This window comes from Punica granatum, chromosome 5, assembly GCF_007655135.1.
Source record: "Punica granatum isolate Tunisia-2019 chromosome 5, ASM765513v2, whole genome shotgun sequence".
Lineage (NCBI taxonomy): Eukaryota > Viridiplantae > Streptophyta > Magnoliopsida > Myrtales > Lythraceae > Punica > Punica granatum.
Window position 1 is genome coordinate 6,072,026 of NC_045131.1, and position 26,055 is coordinate 6,098,080.

The 26,055-nt window shown below is 40.1% G+C and overlaps 3 protein-coding genes and 1 non-coding gene across 5 annotated transcripts; 1 reads left to right on the forward strand and 3 right to left on the reverse strand.

Moving 5' to 3' along the window:
- Positions 1-764: 764 nt before the first annotated feature.
- On the reverse strand, positions 765-845 carry TRNAL-CAG. Its single transcript has one exon. It is a non-coding gene; the product is annotated as a tRNA-Leu (tRNA).
- Positions 846-999: 154 nt separating this feature from the next.
- Positions 1,000-3,232, reverse strand: LOC116206979 (glucan endo-1,3-beta-glucosidase 12). 2 transcript variants are annotated; one of them, XM_031539826.1, is made up of 3 exons: positions 2,978-3,232; positions 1,802-2,875; positions 1,000-1,308 (listed from the first exon to the last, which is right to left on the reverse strand). In XM_031539826.1, the coding sequence occupies exons 1-3, from the start codon at positions 3,027-3,029 to the stop codon at positions 1,277-1,279; spliced, it is 1,158 nt and encodes a 385-aa protein (XP_031395686.1). In that variant the 5' UTR covers positions 3,030-3,232; the 3' UTR covers positions 1,000-1,276. The 2 variants fall into 2 exon arrangements, with proteins under 2 accessions (XP_031395686.1, XP_031395685.1); XM_031539825.1 differs by having other exon boundaries at positions 2,969-3,228.
- An 11,218-nt stretch (positions 3,233-14,450) lies between these two features.
- Positions 14,451-18,965, forward strand: LOC116206980 (formin-like protein 6). Its single transcript, XM_031539827.1, has 4 exons — positions 14,451-16,287; positions 16,379-16,578; positions 17,356-17,597; positions 17,689-18,965. Exons 1-4 carry the CDS (start codon positions 14,687-14,689, stop codon positions 18,466-18,468), a joined length of 2,823 nt encoding a protein of 940 aa, XP_031395687.1. The 5' UTR covers positions 14,451-14,686; the 3' UTR covers positions 18,469-18,965.
- A 1,825-nt stretch (positions 18,966-20,790) lies between these two features.
- LOC116206981 (BTB/POZ and TAZ domain-containing protein 4) lies at positions 20,791-24,154 on the reverse strand. The gene is made up of 6 exons (XM_031539828.1): positions 23,916-24,154; positions 22,882-23,147; positions 22,408-22,538; positions 22,006-22,312; positions 21,590-21,903; positions 20,791-21,264 (listed from the first exon to the last, which is right to left on the reverse strand). The coding sequence occupies exons 2-6, from the start codon at positions 23,128-23,130 to the stop codon at positions 21,126-21,128; spliced, it is 1,140 nt and encodes a 379-aa protein (XP_031395688.1). The 5' UTR covers positions 23,131-23,147; positions 23,916-24,154; the 3' UTR covers positions 20,791-21,125.
- Between the last annotated feature and the right edge of the window lie 1,901 nt (positions 24,155-26,055).

Here is a 26,055-nt window from a genome sequence, read left to right on the forward strand (position 1 = left end):
GTCAGGATCGGGTCGGGCCGGCCCAGGCCATTTTCTGGCCCAATAATAACCCTACGGGCCTTAGCTCTTTCGGGCTCGGCCGGTTTTTTAGGAGTCTCGTCTGGTCAGTCTGTTTCTTCGGCCCGAGTATAGGCAAGCTCGAGCTCGGCTCGTGATATAAACAAGCATCTCCAAACCCGAGCTCGACATGCTCGGTTTGTAGCTTCTTAATGGAGCAAGCTGGAGCTCAAGATCGAGTAGTGCTAGAGGAAGCCAGAGCTCGAGATCGAACTTGAATGGGGAGCATATTTATTTCAAATCTTTTGTATTTGTTTAGTTTCGTTGTTAGACTACTGCAGTGTGATCCAAGGCATTAGTTTAGCTCTAGTAGGCTGGAGCGAGCCGGAGCCCGAGATCGAGCTTAAAATGGTGAGAGCATATTACCTTTATGCAGCTGAGTGTAATTATTTATTTCGTTGTTAGACTATTGTAGCGTGATCGAAGGTTTCGGTTAAAGTCGTATAGGTTGGAACAGCAAGCACCCATTACGATGCAAAGAAAGATAATCGACCTTTTGGGATCGGAAACACGGAGCTAGAGCCGGGGAACCTTTAGCTAGGGCGAGCGAGCTAAAGGCAGCAGAGAGGCTAGCCAAATTCACACATTCGCTGGCTCGACTCAGTTGCATCCCCGGTCTCATGGCACAAATTAATAATTGATTAGTGAACCTGAGCCGCTGTTCGAGCCAAAACGATTTGTCGAGGAGGGCGAACAAAAATATTGTTTGTCAAGAATGGGATTCGAACCCATGCCCTTTCGGACCAGTACCTGAAACTGGCGCCTTAGACCAACTCGGCCATCTTGACCTTGGTAGCACCAAACTTTCTACAAGAATCCTTTAGCAAGGCACACTTACACAAAGGGAACGGTACAAAAGGCTGCCACATGATATGGACATAACGGAAGGAAAAACAAGAACAATAAAAAAGACCGGAAAATGCGCAATTCACAAGGGAAAAAGAAACAAAGATGAAAAGAACTTGTCCCTGCACAAAAGCAGAAGGGAGTGTCAACATTTTACTAGATCAAGAGTCTTCTCATCAGCTCACAGATGTCTAAAAGTGGGTTGAATTAACAAAGCAATTTTAACGTCCTTGCCTTCTACATTTTTGCATGCCTACCGTTAATCTCCTAATAGCAGAAATTAAATTTAAGCAGATGAACCACTAGTACTCTCATCCCACGCCCAAAAGAGACGGCCATCCACCATTCTCGATCTCGATGCCATTCCAGGTGATCAGCTAAGCACAAACCTACAGTGAAGGAAACCTGCCCAAACAAAGAAGAGCATTCCCTGGTCAGTACATCAGCATTCCAAGAACACGGCCATCTATTCGTTCTGTAATCGCTGTATTGAAATCGTATCTAGCTCCGACATTAGAAGAAGATTTGATTTTTCCTAACCAGAGGAGCAATGCGATCCATTTTTCTGCTGAGGTTGTCCTTTCTACTTGTTCATAGATAAATATCCATATTGACAAGACGCAAAACATCACATATAGACTAGCATTGTGGTCCTAGATTAAATATAAACCGACTGTTAAAGCTGCCACTTTTTCCCCCCCTTGGTGAAATGTTCGATATGGTATCACAAACAATCCACACTTACCAGTAAACCATATGAGATCAACACATGATACCGCCTCTCCAAATGTTTCGGATTTAGTAAGTTCAAAAGGAAAGGACAAATGAAAGGGAATTCCAAAGAAATGATCAGTAAATGGACTGATGTCCGATGAAGAAGAGAACAAGAAAGACTCACTCGGGTCGGCATTGATCAACATTGCGGTCCCACCAAAGGAGCAGGTCCCGCCGTTCCCCTTGTTCTTCTGCCAGTAGCTGTTGAAAGCATAGGACGCATGAGCAATCACAGTGTTGGGGTAGTAACAGCTCCCACTTGGCATAATCTCCCCACAGTCCCCTCCTCCCTCCCCGCAGGCGTAGTCCATCGCCTCCTGCAGCGTGTCCTCGGGGACGGTCGGCTTAGCGACGCACCACAGCCTCTGCCTGCCCCTCTCAGCCGTCCCTGACGACGGGGCAGACCCAAATCGACCATCATCAGCTGGTGGAGCGCAGGGTGGCAGTGTGAAAGCGAGGGGTGGCATCACGGGCACGAACACCGGGGGCTGCTCCGGAGCGAAAGGGAAGGTTAAAGGAGGCAGGGGAGGTAGAGGAGGAGGGGAAGTCAGTCTCGAACCCGAGGGTGCTGGGTGAGGGCTTTTGGCTATGTGGGCAGGGATGGAGAAGCCAACTGAGGAGTGGAGAGGGGTTCCCCGCGGTATTTCCGGCAACGGACTCGGTCTTGCCGGGTACGGCTTCACAAGCTTGGAGTCGGACTCCACAGAGGAAAGCTTCCTGCTCATGGTCATGGGTTTCCCTCCCAACAGCCAACTTAAACTTAAAGATCCAAACTTGCTCGTCTCCACCGGTAAAGGTGACGACTTTAAGGGTGCAGAGTCCACAATGTGGGTGGAATTTACGCTTTCAAGGAACTTCAGCACTGATCTCACAGCACCCACATCAGAACCAGAGGTCAAGCAGTCCTGAGAGAGTGAAACCGAGACCTTGATGTCTCTCTCTAGGCCCCACCTCGTGAGAGAGTGGTGGATGTTCTTCAGAGAGGGAAGGACCAGACCCAACTTGGGCTCTTGATCTCCGGTGCAAGAAATGGTGTCCCCCACGACTATGGTGGAGGTTCCAGAAGCAGGATAGCGTGACAGGACATGGGCTCTGAGCCAAGCTTCGGCCTTTAGAACATTGCCGGAGACGTCTCCGAGGTAGGAGTCGGAGAGGGTAGCCGTCTCACGGGAACTCGGTAGCCCTCCTTGACCTGCAGCTGAAGAAACAGGAGAGAAGGAGGCGTACGTAAGTGATATGGAAAAAGTGAAATGAAGAAACTCAAGAAGCGTCCCGACAGTCTTCCAATTACCAGCAAGACCTTGAATGTGGAAGCAATGGAGAGCGAGAAGGAGAAGCAGGAGCTTCAGCATTGTGGCGGAGAGGAGAGAAAATTTGAAGAAGGGAACCGTGGGAGAAGTGAACAGAGGAGCAAGAGCTGAGCTGCTGGTTCAGTCTGCCCCTTGCATGGAGCCGATAAAAAGCCCTCTTCTTTTCCTTCTCCCTCTCTGAGTCTGAGAGTGCAAAAGTGACAGAACAGTACAGTAAGAAGAGGAAGAGAGAGGGGTTTGGGCCCTTTGGGGTTAGGTTTAGTTTAGTGTGCAAGACAAGCCACTGGGTGGTACTAAGCGATCCTCAGGGAAATTCGTAATAGATTTCGTGACTGAATTTTTAATCACGGACTAAATACAAAATAAAACTCTTATTATAAAAAAAAAAAAAAATTGGATTTTGTACAGCTGATACAAATAGTTCTTGTACGAAATTTAAAATTTTTATATAACAAGAGTAAGTGTTTTTATATATAGTCTATGACTGAAAATACAGCCACGAGACCCCAAGCATCGTGCATCGTGGAAATCTAATAAACCAATTGGGCTCCCAACCAAGAACAAGGGCATTTCATGTCGACTACTATCCAAGGGGAGGGCATAACACCTGGTAGTCTTCAACTGGAGATTGTCATTATATTGTTGTACACCGTGTAATTCCTTCTCTAATAAAAATTTATTGCCTTTCGAAGGAATGATGTTTGATACAGTTGAGTTCGATTTTTATCGATAAAACTCCTTGTGTTCTTTTTATTCTCGCTTCATTACCTATTATATTTTAAGTTCATAGGTCTCGTAATACACGTGAAAAAAAAAATTAATAGAGAGAAGCTCCTGTGGACTATTTTTTATTTGAAATCAAGAGTTTTCAAGTTACACTATTTTATAAATGATAATACTAGGCGTGATGATAATTATCGATTTTTTTTAGAGATTAATTATGAGTTAAGATTTATGTGCAGCGAAGAAACAAACAAGAAGAGGTCAAGGGCTCCTACCAAGAACCAAAAAAAAAAAATGGAGGTGGTCAGGGGCAATTTTATATAGGGCGAGGAGGCCCAAGGTTGCCAGGGAATAAAAGGGCTGTTGTCCTAATCACAGAGAGATTTTGGGACCCCGAAATATGGTGTGGGAAGCGTGAAACTTGTGAAAAGCCCCAATACATTATACCGAGCTCGAAAACCTGAAAACCACTCCGACAGTATCCAGTACACCAAGAGAAAATAATAAAAATATATTAGATTTTTCTTTTCTTTTCTTCTTATTTTGTTCTTCTACATTATTTATAAGCACCCGTAGGAATGTTTGCTTGATGCAGTTTATACACTTCTTCTCGCATTCTTAATTTTTTTTATCTTTTTTTTTAATACCCTGCGTTCTTAATTCATAAGTAGGATTGAGCACGGGACGGTTCGCTATGATTTCTAGTATGAATCGTAACCATTCCGAATTTTGGGGACAAGAATCTTATGAACCACAATCGAAACCGAATTAGAAAAAAAAAATCGTCTCGAAAACGAATTGATTTTACAGTTTGGTTCACTTAGCCAAACCGATATTGAAAAAAATCTTTTCAAAAGGATCTAAAATTATGATTGCATTAAATTCCGTTCTTCCACACACAGCAAACGCTAAAAAAAAAAAAGAGGTCAATTAAACAAACATCTATTCATATATATAAAGAGAAGAAGTTTAAAAAGAGTCCATCTAAAATTGGAATAAATAATTTATTCTCTTTTACCTCACTTTTTGACTTTCTATTAGGTTGAAATTTCCATATATATATATATATTATATAAATTTGACCACATGACAATAAATATGATCATAAAAGTAAATGTAGTAATATCATGAGGTTAGAAAGGTTATCTACTATCTATCTATGTATATAAAGTTGATTACAATATAATAAATAGTGGCACAATATTAAGTATATACCAATAGGATTAAATTAATAAATGCATATAAATTAATTTAGAAAAAAATGCAAGTAAGTTCTTGATTTTGAAAAGAAAAGAATTTCCCAAAATTGATTTGGAAAAAAAATCGATTTCTAGAAATTACATATCTATATAAAAAAATTTCTATATAATTAGTAACTAAAAGAAAATTTTACTAATATGCGATAAGCATGTTCAAATATTGTCTACTTTTGACATGGTAAAAGATAAATCTATTTAAATTTTTAAAAGAATTTTGCAAACAGAATTATGGTAATAGATACAATTTTTTATAGTTCGATATTTAAAAAAACGCATTATGTTTTGCAAATAATATTATTTTGTTAATCCATATTTGGTATTATAATTTTCTTTGAATTATTCTTAGCTTTTTATTATATGCACTAATATTTGAATTGTTTCAGTTTAAGAATATATGATGTGAAATTTTTAAAAATCCTCCTAAAATAACTGCTCTAACCAAAATTCGTGCGTAGCACGGGCGAACAACTAGTTTCACATATAATATTTATAATAATGTTACAAATATATATAGTCCGGATTGGATGGTTAACCGCGGTTTTATAATTTTGAAAATAGAAACCGTCTTGTAACCAATTTTCGTTTTGAAATTCCAAACCGAATATTTTTCGAAATCGATTAATTTTGGTTTTCGGTTTAGAACAGAACGGTTTTTTCCGTGACGGTTCGTTAATTTTTTATTTTTATTTTTTGGCACAGCCCCATTCATGCATGCAATAATATGTCATTGTTCTTCTTAATCATCTTTATCTGAAAGAAGCCTGCAGGAGCAGTACAGATGTCAAAAGACTTTAGAGCTATAAGTCGGATCGAGTCTACTAGACCGATATTCTTCGCTGATCAACTGTTTCACCATCATCTTAAATGGCAGCATGATTTACGCAGTAGTTGTCATTTCATACTCTATTGCACAAACCATAACCACTGTATTGACTAACCCAACCACCTATACAAATCGACCAAGGTCCGACTATGTTGGCCGTCCAGAGAAACTCTCTTGCTCGAGACCTCGGGCTCGTTCGCAAGCCTAATAAAACGGCCGTCTAGTCACTAAATTTTGGCAGAGAATATTTGTTTGACCAGTAACAAGTGAGATTTGGAAAAAGCTGCTAAATTTCAGTGTGGTCATTATTGGGCCTTTTTCGTATTGTGTACGGACTAATAATAGGCCGAGATTGCATTCCAAATCTGCTTTCTAATTTTCCAGCAAATATTTTGTCGGTACAGTCCGGCCCAACAGAAGATATCTTTTCTTTCTACTTATTTCTTTTGTCTACAAAAATATATGTCGGTGGTGGTACAATCTTGCATATTGCGGGTCGACATGCGTAATAGTACATGTTTGACCAATCTCCAAGGTATCCTAGGAAAGCATGTGATAGTATTCGATGCCATGAATGCCAGCTGGTTTCGATATATTCTTGCTGGATCATACTCGGTATGCCAAAAACAAAAACTAAATAGCACAAACTTTGCTTATCCAATACTCTCTACCAAACACGGCACGAGTTTCTTTGATTTAGGGAAGAAATGATGACTTAGGATTCCCAAATAATAAAAATAATCGCATATTGTAATTCATATGATCATGTACGTATCTCCTCTAAAATACGAGCGAAAGAAGACCCATAAAGAGAGCTAATTAGTAAAGCAAGATCTTGAGTTGATCTATATGTGCATACTTGACTTGCACAAGAGGAGAAGGAGATGCCCCCAAAAGCATGCATTATAATTGCAAAAGCAAGCATTTGCGTACTTTCTACTTCAACGACGAGACAGAAACCCAATTTTCAGGTTTTTCCATAGATGGGTCTTTCCTTCTCTTGTGTGTTTAATTCACGCTTTTTGCATGGTTTGCATTGTCAATGGCTCAAGCCAATCAACTTTTTTTTCTTTTTTTTTGGGGGGCAGTTCTTTGAGGGTTTCAAGTGTGGGGAATGAGCAAGAAAAGAGATAATATATCCTCAAAAAGAAAGTTGTTTTATTGATATGAAAAGATATTGGACCATCTTTTGGACCATTCTAAGGTGGATGTGGTGAAATTGAGAAGTATCTTGATAAGTTTTAGGCATAATGTAGAATCACATGCGTACACATATATCTTGAGAAGTATCGTTCTTCATGACTTGGGCCATTACAGTTCAATGTCATACTTTTCCCCGCTTTGTATGTTTGAAAGGTATCCGTGCCTAAATCCTACAGACTCTGTACTCGCTTTTCATTAATGATATTTATTATTCAGCGAAAAAAGGGTACCTATGTAGAAGATGCTTTAATTGTTCATAGTTTATCGCATGAAAATTAAGTTGAGGCCATAGTTTGCTTTGACTAGTACGAGAGAAGTAAACAAAGCCATAGGTCCAAGTGGGCCAAGCAAAAATTAGGAGAAATGGTCTTTTTTTTATTTTTCTTTTCTTTGGCAGTGCAAGTACTCGACCGGTGTGGTAATAAGAATAAGTCCAAGCAAGAATATAGACCAAGTTTAATTAACCAAATAAAAAAACCAATTTCACTAAAATACAAGAAGTATACCATGGGTGATATTCCCTTTATATGAGCATCATCAGTGAGGATCGAGGGAAATTCGGCCTTTTTCTGATTTGAAGATCTGTCACGTAATTTTTAATTAATAAATCGGATTTCGACATAACCAAAAAAACACACGCTAAAAGTTAAAACTGTTATGTTGAAATGATTCAGCAACATTATATTCTCTTAGGTCTGACCTTTGATATTGAGTTAAGCTAATATAAATTGCTCCGATATGTATTTCTTCAGTTAAAGATTGTTGTCTGGCCTCGTGATTTTATGAGGTCGGGAGGAAAAGAAGAAAAAAAAAACAGAAAGAGAATGAGACAAGAGAGACAAAATGGAACGACCAAAAAGGTAGGAGAATATGCTAGCCAACGCTTGAATTAATACAATATAAATACATTAATTGTTACCCAAAAAAATAAGAATAAATACATTAATGAGCAATCACTGTATTTTCAATTTCAGTAGGATGTTATTTATATGAGCGGATTAATTACTTCGTTTTGTGATATACATATACCATAAGAATACTTACATACAGAAATGCTTCAACATTTTCACCGGAAAAAAAGAGTCCTTTCACATTCCAATTCTCGAACGTATTTAATTTATAATTATTTGATTTGTACTTCTCAAAGTATTGACAAGATGAGTCTGAGGTGGCGTTTGATAATTATTTTTTTGGTCGATTAAGGTGATGTTTTATAGATTAAGACGGTATTTGATAAATTAAGTGTTTAAAAATTAAGTATTTAATGAGTCAAAGAAAGAAATGTATAGGAAGACAGGAAGGAATAATAAGGATGATAAGATATTTATGAGCGACAAAGAGCACCAACAAATAAAAAATGACTTATTTCTTTAAATTAAATTTTTTACTTACTTATGAAGTGATTTTTTACTTAATAATTAAGTATTTTAGACTCTCATATCTCATCTTTTCCTCTTTTTTCAATTCATTTTTTCTTATGATTAATTTGTAATTAACTTTTAAGCACTTATTTAGTTATAAAAATACAGAAAAAGGAGAAGAACGATAAGGGTGAGGAAATATTTTAAGAGGGTTTAAGGACACTAATAAATGAAAAATACCTTATTCCATTAACTCAAATTTTGTTACCTCATTAAGCGATTTTTTGCTAAATGATTAAGTAGATTAGTTCCTCATTTCATATTTCCCTAATTCCTCTCATCTATTTTCTTAGATAACTAACTTTAACTAACCTTTATACACTTAATCGATTAAATTATTATCAAACACAAAGTTGCATTGAAAGCGCTTACTGAAATCTATTGTTAAAGAACTGTCTAGAGATAAAGGATTAAGAATATAGTTTAAGTCCTGTTTAGAGGGCAATCAGTACCCTGATCATGGTGGTAACTGTGAACTAACTGTCTTAGTTGTAACGCGCCTATTAATCAAGTTCGTCTTTACAACTCATTCATCTCATGGCAAGTTAACTATTAGTTTTATGTAATAAAGCTTCCAAGCGAAGGTCTCCTTGAGTAGAATTTGAGCCATCAATAATATAGATTTTTCTAGCCATTAACAATGAAACATGAAAACTGAATTTTAATACTTATCAGATGACCTAGTGGCGTATGACTGGTTTTTATATTGTCAGAGTCATCTTTTTTATGCCAGTGAAATTTTCTACAACCGATATAATTCCATATACTGAGGAACGACCACGTTGGACACCATAATAATCTGGTTACAAATCTGAACACATCAGTCGTACATAGATCACCTGTTTATAGTAATAGAAAATTTACTATCTGAATTAAACAAAAAGTGATAAAGACATCCTACAAATTAAAAGTTGAGGGACTAGGGGATGAAAGTGAAATAGATCGAGTAAAAAGAAAGTATGTATAGTATAGCGTTCCAACGGCTAATTGCATGCGATTCTTTTCTTCAAATTTGATGCGCTCTTTCATTTTTGATATATAAAATACACACAATCGTAAGGGATGAACAAAATGAGTGGCATTGAATATTGATTATCTGCTAATGACAGTTTTCCTGTAATGATACAAACAATAATGCATGATGTGTCACATTTTGCTTTTTGATGATTTGAGGAGACACCATTGCGCCCTTTCCATGATTCACCCTCGAAATACCCCACAAAAAGATATTGGGATCCTTTTAATTTATTTTCATCCAAAAAAAAAGGTATGGTTTCTTGTCATAAATTATTGAACCTCCAATAGGAAAGGTGACTAATTAGCTAAAACCAGCAGTCTATCGCACTATTGACTTGGCTATGTATTGCGGAAAACCTTAGATTAAAGCAAATTATTTGAAGACATTTCCAGTGTATACTGAATTTCGATCGTTATATCTCTTCCAACGATATGCTCTATTTCACCTATACCTGCAAATTCTAATGATCATAATAATTATGAAGCTAATAATATACGGAGAGACAAATCTATGTGAATTAGTTGGGAATGAAGATCGGTTACCGGCTGCTTGGTAGACACTGATAAAGACTAAATAAGACGTGTGATTTGGCCATGTATATGCATAACCTTTTCTTATTTCAATTATATATATCGTACATAGCCAAAAACTATATCAAACATATTGGATCTTGAGACTATAATTAACTCTCATCGATGGGTGACTTGTGTAAAATGTAGTTTCTTCATGGAGATTGTCGGTGTTTAGAATTTCTCATGAGAACCAATATATGGGGGGTCAATCTTTTTCTTTTCTCCTCTTTATTTTTTTAATTCAATAAATAAATGTGGGAAAAGGAATAGAACACTCTTACTGATCTCAAATTAATTAGTAGATTATTGGTCCGGTCCAAAGGCGGGTTAACGTGGGTTGGACTCCGATGGCAGCACAAATTGTCTGCGACACAAAGAAAGATCTGAAACGAAAGGGAAAGGCCATTTGACCCTCTTGATTTCGTCATCTGCCAAAATGCTATCTTCACTATTCAGAAAATGATTGCTAGTATTCTCATTCAAAGGGAAAGAAGGGTACTCTTTCGATCTTCGATTTTGTCATGAACTTCCAAGCCCGTAATATCGATTTCTCCGTCCTATTTCCTACAACCCGGTTTTTACTTTATATTGAGTCGTTTCTCTAATGCAATCCTCTATCAGATATGCTTGCCTTATGTATTAAGTCTTTGGTTGAAGATGTACTTGCAAAGGGAAGACAATTGATATCGAATTCCTTAATATACAAAAGCAAGGATGTTATATCACTGTCGTGATCCCGGAGCGATTAGAAATTTAAGTAGCAATTCCTTATCAGGGAATTTAATCGGATTTATCGACTTTGTAAGAGTGCCGAAGCAAAGAATATAAGTACTGAGGAGTTGGAATAACATTCTTTTGCTAGAGAATAAAGCAAAGCATCAAACTCTCTTTTGCTATAACAAATCTTTTGGTCTACTTTTTTTTTTATGGGAAATTCCAGTACAATAGGATGTCCCGTAACGCTATTAAGTATTTCAGTTCAAGTGTTTAATATTTTTTAAATATTTAGTATTTTAATTTAAATGTTTAGTACGTTAAATCGGTGCAAAATTCGTGAATTAAAGTATTGATAATTTGATAAAAAGTACGAAAGAATTGAACCAAAATATTAAATGGTGTGATATGGCACCATCTCATGCTAGCAAGACCAAAAAAGAAAAATGATAGAATTTAGAGAAAAAAAAAAGATAACTAAAGAAATGGAAGGAAAAGCAGGGAAAAAAAAGGATAAGAATGTCTTTGCAGTGCTGGCAATGCCCCCACATAAGAACTTGGAGCGTCCAACGAAGGAGAAAAAGGATAAAAGGAAAAATCGGAAAGGCATTATATGCAAATTAATTAATGGGCGAGTGCAATATTTCCTTTCAATTGAGTGCAGGAATGTAATTTTCTTAATTACTGTTCTCTTGACGACAAAATCAACTCATATTGTTTGTTTAATTAAGTACGTCTTTTAAAAGGTGGAATTCGGTCCATTCAACATAAAACATAGCCAAGAGAAGACGCGGATAAGAAGATTTCCGAAACCAGAGTATATACTATTATTTTTACAAAGTATCGCCATATTTATTTACAATAAATCATTGTAATTAAAGTATAGAATCCGTGCATAATTAATTTTTACCTAGAAAAGAAAGAAAAATTTTGTATATCAAATATATTTACTGAGGTTTTCGAATTTGCTTTTCAAGATCGATACAATTGCTAAGAACTCTAATTCTAATATATAATTATTATAGCAATCATCGGAGAGGAAGTGCATTGTACTTTCAATACTGAGTACCAAGAAAAATTTTACTGTTCAGATCATGAGGACTTATTAATTGCTACATTAAAAACTTGGTGGTAGATTCCACATTAATCAAATGGCCAAGAGTAAATAGATTCATTAACAATTACATCAACATTTGGTGGTAGATCCAACATTTATCATATGGCTAATTTAAATTATCATTTAGATCATAGCTGTTCATAAGGACGGATAGAATTTCCCAAAGTAATAATCATGAAATTGATATAAATTACGTTAATTTATCTTTTTTACCAAAAAAGACAGTCGGTGGATCGAGCCAGCAGGAAAAGAAAAGACGGAACAAGAAAACGTTTATTTTATTTAGCCACATCAGCTTTTCGATAAAATTACACATACGCCCTTGGAATCCAAAAATTGGCCCATAATACGTATTATTTATTTATTTATTTACAATTCATCATCAATTAATAATATGGCAACTATCAAGCAAGGGAAAATTCTACCATTCTGACGAGGGCTGTTCGAGCCTGCTCTCAAACATTCCTAACTCAACCTTTCCAGGTTCTTGCATAATTTCACGATTTAATACCCTTGAGAGAACTTTTTTTTTTTTATAAATATCTATTGATAACAAAAATGAGTACAAGAGGATAAATTAAAAAGAGAAAATACAGCAGCATATTCCCCTAGATCACTGCAAAAAAAAAAAGTGATTGGAACACATCAAATACATAAAAATACAATTGCAGAAATCATTATAGTTTCATTATCAATCTTTTGTAACTAAACTCTATATGGATTCTAGTAAAAATCGAGAAACAGAGTATAACGCAATCCATATAGAGACGACTACTACTCTAGACAATTCAATCAACCAAATTCTAAACAACTGAATCTCTAGACAATCAAACCAATTCAACGAGGTAACCTTAATCGGTTCAAACCATGGACAATTATACCAAAAAAAGCATTCGAACTGTCAAATCAATTTACCAAGCATCCTTGATCGATTCAAATCAACGATTGTCGACCGGGAGCCGAGACCGATAAAAACCTGCAAATCAATACCCTTGACAGAACTAGGACATGTTAATATACGTTAAACGATACATGCTCAGTACGAGAGCAAGGAAATGGACAACACATATTCATCATCATATTACGTATGTATTTTACATATGAGCATGTAGGATTCCGAAGTGGGCCTTGGATCGAAATCTGTTTTAGCAGGGACTGACTCTCCCAATCCAAGGAGCCCTAGCGAAAGTCTTCGATTGCAGCACCACATGTTTTTTTTTTTTTCATGAGATCGTATATATTTTCAACCTATTAGCTAAACTAATTTTATTTGGACATTGATTTGTAATATCTGAATGTATATGTATATAAATGTAAGAAATATTGAAGCCTCCGTCTGAAGGGTGTATTTATTTTTTAAAAAATTTTCAATTCAACCCAACTCAACTCCATTTATTTTCAATTCAACAATACAATCATTATTAATTTTTTTAATAATTCAATTCAATTCAATTTTTAATATTAAATTCTCTTAACTATTTATTACTTTTTCATAATTCAACAATACAATCATTACTTAATTATTACTTTCTCTCAACTATTTATTACTTTTTCACACTTTTTCTCATAATTCAATAATACAATCATTACAAATTAATTAAAATCAAAACTCAACTCAACTCAACTGTAAATCTAAACGCACTCTAAGGAATCTAGTCCTGTTTTCTTGATAAGGAAAAGGGAATACGGTCAATTTTATAACAGTAAACTGTACGTAATTTATAACGGTAGGTATATATGTATATATAATGTCTATTAGAAAAGTACGCGGTCTTGCCGCTTTGTATAAAAGAATTTCCACTACGTTGTCATCATCGTCCATCTCCTATTTAAAAAAAGTGGCATTGGTGCGTTGGCATTAATTCTAACCACGTGGCATTCCTTTATTAATTACACTCCACATAGTTTTCCCATTGGATTGGAATACACAAAAAGAAAAAACGGAATCCTCCATTCCTATTTGGCCCCTAAACTTATTTTCTTTCTCCATTTACAGTCCCTAGTGCCATTAGTGAGGTACATGCCCCGCATTCAAGGGATCTAACCACTCTTTTTCGGCACGTCCTTTATCTCAAGCGATCTGCTTCTAACAACTATTTTTCCACAAGCCAACGTTTGTTCATAAATGGGTTATATCAATTGTATATTCTATCATTTTAGACCTTTCACATAATATGAAATTAATATGTGCACGTCAGATTACGTGTGAAGCTTTTTCACGAACCATTCTTGTTCAAACTATCACGTATATCTCATTTGACCAGTATGTAAAATATCTTGTGAGATCTGTTTTGAGGAATGACAGTAAGATGATATGTAATATGAGCTCTCATTGTATATAGAGTTGGTTTCATATAGAAGGTTGCAATTTTATCGTTGCAAATAATTCGAGGATGCTAGCAAGTAGGTATTTCAGACACATCGAGAAGCCACGGTGGGCAAACGGAGAAAGCCGTAAAGTAAGCATACCAACTGAGATTTAGTGTAAAGTTCTGGGGTAAATTAGAATGAACCCAAAATACAACAATAGTAGTAGTAATTAAAAAAAATTACAAAAGAAGATAGAAAATAATATGAATGGGGAGTGTAGTGATGATGTCACCAAGTGGGAGCATCCAGATCTTGCAGACAAAAGAAGTTTCCCCTCACAACACTCCCTCCATCCCTCTCTCTATCCTGCATTCCTCTCCTTTTTTATCCCTTTTTCTCTCAGGACAGCCAGAACAGTTGAATTGGGATTCATATTGTGAATGAGTAAACCCAGAAGAAGACATGAATTGGGTTGAAGAAGAAGAAGGAGGAGGAGGAGGAGGCCAAGCAACACCATCACAGTCCCAACACAATTCACCATGAAAGCTTCCAACTTGAGCTTCAGCCTCTTCTTGACACTCACCTTCCTCCTCTCATTGCCACTCCAGTCCCCTTCCCAACTCCTCCTTCTCCCTCAGAGGAGAATTCTCCACCAGCCTCTGTTTCCGGCGACCTCGGCCCCGCCCCCCGAGTCCCCTCCCCCACCCCCGCCAACCCCACAGAGCCCCGAGTTCCCCGACCCGGACCAGCCCTTCTTTCCAGAGGTCCCCGGCGGCTCTACCAATCCGCAGCAGAGCCAACCGCCGCCGTCGCCGCCGACATCGGTCGCCGCTAATGGGACCGCGGCGCCAATCCCGACCGCCACGCAGCCCACTAAGCCCACCAAGAAAGTGGCCATTGCGATCTCGGTCGGGATCGTCACGCTCGGGATGCTCTCCGCGTTAGCATTCTTCTTGTACCGGCACCGGTCGAGGCAGCCCATCGAGACCCAGAAGCTGGTGGGGCCCCATGACTCGGGCCGTTTCGATCATGACTCGAGGGCGATGGGCGCGTCATCGCAGCCCTCGAACTTCCTGTATATCGGCACGGTGGAGCCTGCCAATGGAGGGACCAGATCAATGGGTGATGGGAATGGGAATGGGAGTGGGAGTGGGACTTCTAGTGGAGCAAAGGGGTCGCCGTACCGGAAGCTGAACTCGATCAAGAGATCGGAAAGGTACCGTCCCAGCCCCGAGCTGCAGCCTCTGCCGCCACTGCCTAGGCCTCCAGTGGAAAACCCGGACCCCTCTCCAATCTCGCCGCGTTCCTCATCCGAGGATGGTGAGGAGAGTCGTGACACCGGGTTCTACACTCCGAATGGCTCCTCCGTGAGCAATGAAGAGAGCTATTACACTCCGATTTCTCGGCAGAATTATCTAAACAATGCGAGTACTAACAATAATTCTAGTACATCGACTCTGGTTCCTCATTCTAAGAGAACGTCTCCGAGATCAAGGCTCTCAGCTTCTTCACCGGAGATGAAACACGTCATAATTCCGTCTATAAAGCAGGTCATGCAACCGCCGGTGCCACCAGTTCCTCCACCAGCAGCTGCCACGCAGCGGGCCAAGGCACAGGAAAGCCCACAGAGCATGCCAAGCCCGCCAAAAAAGCCGAAGTTCGCATCCCCACCGCCACCTCCTAACCGGGAACTTCTCCAGTCAATAAGCTCCTCATCACCACGAACAAACATAGCTCGACCACCGCCGCCGCTAACTCCTACTCCGCCACCGCCACCACCTCCACCTCCACCTCCACCTCCACGCCCGCCGCCACCTCCACCAGCTGCAGTGGCAGCTTCAGCTATTCCTAGGAAAGTGGCAAATCCGGAGGCCAATGGTTCCATCAAACTTCCACAAGAATCAGCAGGTTCAAGATCATGGACTTCCAATACCAAAACTCCCATCACCAGGACTTCACCAGGAGCTCAGAAGGTGAGCCCTGGGGAAGAAACCAGTAGAAGCGGCAGTTCATCGGAGAGGCAAAACGGAGACGATAGTAATGAAGGTAGACCCAAGCTAAAGCCTCTTCACTGGGACAAAGTCCGGGCGACTTCAGACAGAGCCACGGTGTGGGATCAGCTGAAGTCGAGCTCGTTCCAGTAAGTGCTGCCTCGAAATCAAGTTCCACATTGCTAAATGTGTATCAAGAATCAGACTTCCTGATCATAACATCTCGCAATCTTATGTCAGGTTGAACGAAGATATGATGGAGACACTTTTTGGATGCAATTCCACGAGCTCGGTCCCGAAAGAAGCAACCAGAAGGTCAGTGTTGCCCCCAGTTGAGCAGGAGAACAGGGTGTTGGATCCCAAGAAGTCACAGAACATAGCAATCCTGCTGAGAGCATTGAACGTAACGTGGGATGAAGTGTCCGAAGCCCTTCTCGATGGTAAATTTTTACAACAATACTTGCAAATTAACTGCACTAAAGAACAAGCTCCCCTGTTTCTCGTTGTTCGAACAATGAAATATGCTATTTTTAGTGCTCTGGGCTTTTCTGGCAGTTGGTCAATATTTTACCGTTTGTTCATCCAATTTTCGGAATACTGTGCTTACTATAAGGCATTATTCAGGTGAAGTAAGCACAAAGTCATCCAATTTAGCAGCAGTTTTGCTGCATTATAACCTATTGCTTCCGCGTGAAGACTGACCGACATTAATCCGAACATAGGAATCTAAACTAAATAGTCATTTTTATTTAAATTGAAATCGTCTGGAGGGGTTTCCTCAAATATGAGAAAAAAAGACGCAGAATACCTTGAGTGGTTGAAGTAACCCGATAATCAAGAAAGGGAAGAAGACAGAACAACCTTATCAAACAGGATTTTTCTTTTCGAATGGCAACAAGAATTCACTCAACATCCATCATTATCTGCACTAGTTAATGCCTTCCAGCACTTCCTTGCCAACACATTCACATGTATTCTTCATCTTTTGTTTGCTTATTTTTTCGCTTATCATTTCATTACCTTCCGAGGAAGACTTCTAAGAATGATGGGCAATCATTGTATTGGTGCATCTCTAAGAATGATGCACAATCATAAATATTTTGAACAAAAGTAAATGTTGATGCTTGATACGATAATGTCCGCGCAAGTTGTTTTCTCATAATTGATTGCACTGATTATTACCGAAACTGAAGGCTCCTGTATGCGTATTGCAACAGGCAACCCAGAAGGCTTAGGTCCTGAGCTTCTAGAAACACTGGTAAAGATGGCCCCGACAAAGGAGGAAGAGATAAAGCTTCAAGCATACGATGGGGATATATCGAAGCTGGGATCTGCAGAACGGTTTCTCAAGGCAATCCTTGATATCCCGTTTGCCTTCAAAAGAGTCGAAGCAATGCTATACAGAGCTAATTTTGACGCAGAAGTCAAATATTTGAGGAAGTCCTTCCAGACACTAGAGGTAAAAACACTACAGGAAATCCCGTTTACCTTTTGATTTATCAGCTCCCAAGATGATGTTTGTGATTTCTTTCTGTCTTTGAAAATTGCAGACAGCCAGTGAAGAGTTGAGGAACAGCCGGTTATTTCTTAAACTCCTTGAGGCTGTACTGAGGACAGGAAACAGAATGAATGTCGGGACAAACCGTGGTGATGCCAAAGCTTTCAAGCTTGACACACTCTTAAAACTCGTAGATATCAAGGGAACAGATGGCAAAACGACTCTTCTTCACTTTGTGGTTCAAGAAATCATCAGATCGGAGGGCGAAAATGCAAACTCCAATGTTGAAAACCTTTCTAAACTGAAGGACGATGACTTCAGGAAGCAAGGACTACAGGTGGTGGCGGGTTTGAGCCGGGACCTTGGAAACGTCAAAAAGGCTGCAGGAATGGACTCTGATGTCTTAAACAGCTACGTACTAAAGCTCGAGATGGGGCTGGAGAAAGTGAGAAATGTATTGCAATATGAGAAGCCTGAGATGCAGGGGAAGTTCTTTGATTCGACTAAGCTGTTCCTCAGTGAAGCAGAGGACGACATAACGAGGATTAAGGAAGATGAGAGGAAAGCTCTTTTACTAGTGAAAGAGGTGACGGAGTATTTCCATGGGGATACTGCGAAGGAAGAGGCTCACCCTTTTAGGATCTTTGTGATTGTGAGGGATTTCCTGTCGGTACTGGATCATGTGTGCAAGGATGTGGGAAGTATGCAAGAAAGGAGCGTGATGGGTTCCGCAAGGTCATTCCGGATATCTTCAACCGCTTCACTGCCGGTACTGAACCGATACAATGTCAGAGACACCAGGAGCTCCGATGAGGAAAGTTTATCCCCTTAAGAAAATTTTTCCGTCCTATAATCGAGCCACAAAATGGACTGGGAACTCCTAGTTTCTTCCACCACAAAGCATGTTAGACAGAGTAGGAAACTAGAAAGTTTGGCTTCACAACACAAGATCTTATCTCCACACGACGATCAAAGATCCGAACCTCTTCCGGGTCATTTTGGGCTCGGGTAGCAACATCAGATCAGTCCACAGGTGAATAAGAAAGATGCAAACCGTGACAGGACGAGAGCTGTAATATAGACTACAGATGAAGGGCAAACAAAAAGAACCGCTTTTACATCGCAGTCCCAGCACGTCTCCTAAACAGCATAGTAAATTTTTTGTTTTGATTAGAATCCCATACGGAGTTTGAAAGCCGAATGTCTTGATCTTTGCTTTGTAATGGTCAAGATTAGCATTTGTTTTTTATAATTACAAATAAGAAAGTAGATGCTTATTCTTTTGATGAACTTGTCGGCTTTAAAGGCACTAACTTGGTGCTTTTCCCACTCAGAAAGAATCCCCCTTTATCCTTTCTTTTGGTAGAAGAATAGCGAAAGCAGCACACAGTTACTTTCAGAAATCAGAATAGCCATAAATGTGAGATACACAAAGTATTCCGTCTGGGCTGCTACAACTGCAACAACTGGGGCCAACGGTCAAATATTACCTAAAGATGTTCTTGGGTAGAGTGGCTTCACAAATATGACCGGCGGTGGCCGACCATCAACGGTAATGGTCTGAGCAGAGAGGAAGGCTGGGGAATGGAAGATAAAAAAGTAATGAGCAGCGCTCGACTCCTAAAATGCCCGTGAGAGAAAAGTGAAGAATAGCGACTTAAAGCCATACAATGATGCCCACTTGGCTGAAGTTAAAGTAGAAATCAGCGTGTGCGATGATCGAATTTCTTTCGGTGCCAGACACTGTTTGAGAACATCCCATGATTTTTCTGGACGAGGTTCGCAGTCGGGATCCTGGAAATATACCTCAGCCGGAGTAAGGCTAAAGTTAAAAACAGCAGAGAGAACGACATACCAAAGTGGGTGCTGAAGTAAAGCTTCGCCTTCGTGCAACTTAAATGGCGATAATTTCAACGGTCACCGGAGGTTGGGAAAAGAAAAATGGCGCGCGACAGAGCAATTTTGTGCCTTAAGCTGTTTTTATTAACAGAGCGGTTCAAATGGAAGCTTTTCCTTCAATTTTTGGACCTGTTCAAAGCCATAATTGTTTCTAACAAAAAACATGTACACGGGTATGTACGTAAAAATAATCGTCCGTCAGGTCTTAGGCGTATCCCCGAATGCACCCTAATAAAACCATTCTCGTGCTCTCATGTTTCATAAAATTCTCTTGTATGTTTACCTTGCGTCGTTAATACAACTCGTGGTTTGTCCAGTCTTGCGTGTGAATTGGGTTAGACCCCATGCCATTGGATGGGTAGGTACTAGGCTGTGCAGTGATTCTCCTCGAGGATCAGTAGGTTCTAGTCCAAGAATTACGAACGCTATTCATAGGTTACATTTCCAGTCCCTTCAACCTATAGTCGCCCAACCATATGAGAACCTCAACCATAACCTGGAGGATGTTGAGCACATATTTTTCGGTTCAATAAACGGGATAGTACCTGTGGTATATTACATTTGGCATTGTGGAATAGTTTAACTTCAATGGAGCAACCAACAAGGATTGATTAAAGTGTTTCGGCGCTTGTTCCCCTTAAATAAGAGCTTGAATTTGAATATCGTAAATGGAGAAAATTCTTGATTGAGTTTTATTCTTTAGTGGGCCTACTCGTCTCGAACTGGATTAGTTGGAACCATTGGGCTTTCAAATGTCAGGGTACACACCGAAAAACTTCAATATGAGTAAACAGACTTCCTCAGGACTGCTGTACAAAAGGAATAGAGAACCTCCTATCCTTAGTCCAGAAGATGGCTTGGGCCACCGACATGGAGGAACACTCTAGAGGAATTTGTGGTACAGCCAGGATTGTTGCTTTTGCTATTCAGTTGCCTCTGGTGTAATGGATTGAAAACGACTTAAATGGAATCATCACATACTGAAATCAAACCAATCTTCTATACCAGCGTGACATTGCAATATCTGTTCGATTTTTTTTTTTTCCCCTAGTGTCCCTTGGAATCTGCCCTTGATGAAATTCCAGGGGAAAAAGGACAATTCAAGGTAAGACAGAAACAGATTCCACGAGGTAAAGATTGTTGAAGGAATAAATGCGTGGTGAGAGCTGGGCTTTGTTTCGGAAAGCAGTGTCGATATTCTGTTTTCGTGTGTCAAGTAATCGTGATCTCAAGTGAGACTCTTTGTCCACATATATATATATATATATATATATATATATATATTACATTACAACAAGAAGTGGGATTGGTACACTTATTTATAACATGGGACTGCTGATCTTCACATGTTGCCCGATCTAACTATAATTCACATTTGATACAATGGGATGCAGAAAGGGATCCCGTTGGATTTCTTTCCTTCTCCACGCCGAGTGTGGCCATGATGTATCTATTTTTAGCTGAAGTTAAGTAATACGAGGTTCTTAGATTGAAATTTTCTATAAGAATATATATGCCGGACGAGGAAATGATTGCATCGAAGCTGCAGGTCCAAGAGCTAATTGCTAAGGTGTATCTATGGATCCGGTGTTACGAGGTGGAAGATTCCGATTCTGATTGGAGGAAATGTGCCCAGCTTATGCCCTTGGTTCTCAGGATATTCCTCACCAGCATCTTCCACTTGATCTCGTCCTTCTTATTCTGCTTCTTCAACCTCTCCTTGAAATTCCTGCAATGTCAAACTGATCGATAAGCGCATTGTACAAATTCTGGAGACTGTAAAACTTTTGATTAAAAACCGTGCTAAGATGCGTAATAGTTTTGTTCTATATGCTTCCGTTTCATGTCATTCCTGGTTTAATCTGCACATATCGGCTTTCTCGTGGAATTTTAGGAACGTCAATTCACATTGCTGTTGTACTATGTTTCGTTCCATATAACTGTAGCCAAATTCATATGGACTAAATTCTTATGGACTACTAACTCCGCGGGTCAATACCTGAATAGCTAACAGGTGAAATGAAGAACTGAAATAGAAGAGAAACGAGTTGAACCTGCACAAGGGGACCCTGCATGAGCTCGAATCCCGGCACAGGCGGGAGTGGAGCTCGAACAGCTGCCACATCCGGCGACAATGGAGGCAGCCCCCGGGGACTCTCAGCTTGCAGCTGGCAAAGTGGCGGAGGAGAAGCTCGAGCCCCTTGCAGGCCTCAAAACTGCAGGGCGGTTGGTCCTCCCTGAAGGCCTTGTCAAAGGGGCCAATCGTCCGGCACCCTTCTCGGCAGATGTGGACCAGGGCATCCATGGCTTCGAAGAGCTGAGAGTAGACCTTCCTCTCATTCCGTTTCTGAACTCTCTCCTTTTCCCTCTGTGGAAAGAAGAGCGCGCCAGTTTAGAAACAGTAATCTGTACAACTTGAAATGTTCTAGAACTATAGGAAAGAGAGTAGAATTCTTCAGATTATCCTTACATTATCGTCTTCTATGACCGATTCCAGCAGCTCCTTTTCGAGGATTGGGTGGCTCTTCTTCATTGCCCTCCAACCCTCGGTGGCGGAAACATCCTCAAAGTTCCTCATGATCATGCGGTGGCAGATGAGGCTCAGCCTCGGGGCATCACAGAGCAGCGCGAGCTGAATGATATCGATCACGTTCTCCAGATTGATCAACCCCTTCTCTAAGTACCACTCGCATTTCTGCTTCAGCTGCGGGACCACAAACGCGTGGGAAAGGACCAAGAGAAGCAAAACGAACTCTTCCATCTCTTGTCTCTCATAGCTACATACATGTGAAGACAGAGTAAACCTCATCAGAAATCATTCAAGTAGTTTCCTGTTTGTGGTGCACTGTTCTATAGTTGAAGAACTACTTACCAAGAAGAGTACAAGAACCGAACAAAAACACGAACTGCCTTAGGTTGAACTCCACGGATTGAGATAGATCTCCAGCGGCCATGCTTCTTCGATCTCTTCAACATGTTTTTTAGCACAGCAGAAGCCAGGCCCTGTGGAAAACATTCATTCCAAGAAACATGAAACTTTTTAGGATCCGATACAACATTGATTGATATTTTTACAGCTGAATACAGTCTCGATGCAAATTTATCTATAGAGATCTTCTGTAGATCATAGCTTGATATACTATCAGTAATATGAAGAGTTGGACTAGAATATCGAAGAGGAAACCATAGAACTGCTATTAAGCGATCGATTCTCATTGCAATGTTACTTAGCAGATACATGTGCCACTATCGTAGAAGACGGCTTAGACATATATGTGCAGATAGCCTGCAAATAATACAGAGAAAAACACAAAAGTTTACTGAATCGGAATCGAGAAATTCTTACGAGAACACTAGCATGTGCATATATAATTCCACCCCCATCAGTGTTGATTTGAACATCTGCCTTGTATCCTTCGTCAAAGAGACGATCCCACAGGTCACTCGAGGAAGCCGAGATGGAGGTTACTACTCCCGAAGCCGACCGGTCCGTTGACGTCCGACTGTTCCAATAGCAGCTTCGAGCCTGCGAGCCAGGCAATGGAGGCGGCGCAGGAGTAGGGAGAAGAGATCTCTCAATGTCTATATTTCCCATCTCTGTTGAGAATGCTCCTGAATGAATCACACGCATGGTCAGACACATTGATTCAATTGAATTCCGTGCAGCCTAAGATGATCATTTACCCGGTTGATTTACGAGGCTAGCATAGAGCTTTTGTACTATAACATTCCTGAACTCGTTAGGACCCTTTGATATTTTTTTGGTAAAATATCAGCAGAACGGACAAGTTGGAAAACAACCTCTGGTGGAGCCCAAAAATGAATTTCCAATCAAATCTCAAGAAGAAATGTGTGAATTTCAGGGGAAGTAAATGTGGCTTTCGGTGAACATTCACAAAAGTTTCAACAAGATATTTGTCACCTTTCAATTCCCAATAGAGCAAAAAACAAAAACAACACAAATATAAGGAGAAAAAGTGATTTTTTTTTTATTTCTTTTTTTCCCCCCCGATAGCAACTTGACATGGCACAGTTGCCACTAGCCACCATTGTTGAGAAACAAAAAATTTGATACCTACAATAACCATGCAAGGTTCTTTTCAATAATCACAGTCTGTGGTGAACGAACAAACAAACCGAACACAAAGATAACGTCTTCTTACAGGACAATTCTCAACTTTCGGTTTTCATTTTCCATGGAAGAGGACCAACTTTATTCCGTGATTTTTACGACCAAAAATTCCAACGAAGCTTTCCATTGCGTTTTCTTGTTTTCCTACTGGGCGGAGAAAAGAGCGCACATCCCCCATCACTGGGATTCTTAGGAACTGTCACTGGAAAAAGTGAAGACAGGAGACCTTCAGGACATTGAACACTTACCCTTCTATTAAGTCTCGATCTTAGAGGAGAGCCAATGAGAAGTCAGAATCAGAAAGAGAAGCTGATGAATCAGAACCTCTGGTGCCCTGTCTCCCCTCCTCGGATCAATCAAACCCAACTCAGCTCCAAAAATGGCCTAAAAGCTGATTTCTTTATGACTATTGCAGAAGGCAGCAGCAAAGTTTTTTTTTTTTTTTTTGGGTTGGGTTTTAAATGGGAGTGGAACTGGGCACGAAAGACTTGCAGGTACGGCTCTTGAGCTTTATATAAGAGGAATGGAGACACTTCCTTTACCCGGCCATTAAATTTCTAATTTGTGAGGGGGGAAAAAATGTAAATGAGAGGTTTTCTAGCTGTCAGTCACTCTGTTGGGTGTCTGTTTGGCTTTGTCTTTGGCTTTGGCTGCTGCAACATCGGAAGGTCAGAGTTTCAGAAGTCAGAGGCTGCTCAAGAATTTGCAGCTCGACAGAACGAATCCAACGGCGCTTCGATTGTTTTCGATCTTTGTTACGGTGACCTTCATATGAAACCATTGTGATAATTCAATGCAGCATTCCAAATCCACGCGTTAGAGATGGATTATGCTCGTGGTGGTGCAAAGCGAAAGGATGCAATACTCTTAGTAATGTTAAACATAACAAGTAATGGGCCATAGGATATGCAATTGCAGAGCTCGTGCAACGTCTCGAGCTGAAAGTCATCGTCTTGAGTTGCGCACTTGACGACAAATATCACGTCAGCATCAACTTGACCGGACTGCAAACCTGTAGACGAGGATTAGAGTGTGAGTGTCTCCATTGATGTCCTTGTCAATGATCTAAGGAACACGAGGATTGGCTGAAACCACAAGTGCACCGTATGTAAGAACAGGACTACGACGATCGACCACCTTCCCCTCACAGGTGACAGCTCCTTTTAGGTTGTCTCTTTCCACTTTAGCTGGCCACATTTACTCAGGACCGTGAACTTTCAATCGCAAACTCCGTCTCAATCAAGAGACACAGAGATATTGAAGATCATGTCGCCCATTTTAACACAGCTAAGTTCCCAATATACGTTAAAATCCGAACTGTCAGGTTGGCCTCTCAGTGCACTGGCATGTCATGGAGTAGGCAGCTACATAGGCATCTCCTTTCCTGCTCCGGCGGCGATCAAATATCCCAGAAAATATTATCAAAATCCATGTGGTTTTAGGTGTTCTCTGTCCCAATTTCCCGGTCCTAGAAATAGAAAAAGAGAAGATAGGTTGTAACTTGATAATGAATAGGCTTGGAAGAGGGGCTAGCTGAGAAGGCGGCGCATTCATAGAATTTGTTGATTACTACGTGCTGGAAAATTCGATTGCTCTTACAGGTCCCACGAGGTGATAAAATCCTTATCTGGCCCGATAATCCTGTTCACTGGACTATTGGTTGATATAGCCACCTACAACACGAGATTCCTAGAAATATCCTTTCGTCCACGGGCGCGAGGTTCTTTGGGATCCGGATCTCAAAGAGTCTAAACTGAAGATCCCAGCTCAGCAGGGAGAAACTCATGCCATTAGAAGGGCAGATGAAATTGAATCAGAGGAATGTTTGGTTTGAACACGTGCAAATATGGATGTCAGATCTCACTTTCCCTCAAATATACGGGAACGTGCAATATATATCAAGTCAGCTGATCATGTTTCTCCTTGCATCAAGTTGGCCATTATTTAATCAATTACGGTCCAAATTATGTATATTACCAATATATCACTTCAGGACGGACTACATATCCAAATCATGACTCGGGTCGGAATGTGTGAAACGATATTAGATAATCACTTGGGAGCTCGATCAGACCCACGGCCATGTCGAGGACTATTCGGTCCTCCTGGGACCCGACTTCCGGCTCTTATAAGCCCGCGTCGCATTAATTTCAATTTCGTCATTCTAAACTTATGGTGAGTGTGAGTGGAATATTGGTCAAACTTGAATCGACCGTGATTCAATTGTTGTAATTTGTATTTATTTCATAGCACATCGCGAGGCATTTACTTGTATATTCATTCATGTAATGATCCCGGTTGGCAAGCACGAGGTCCGAGAGTCAAAACCGGTCGAGTCGATTTACGAGTCCCCTAGACGAGTGGGACCACACAAGTCAAGGGTCCGAT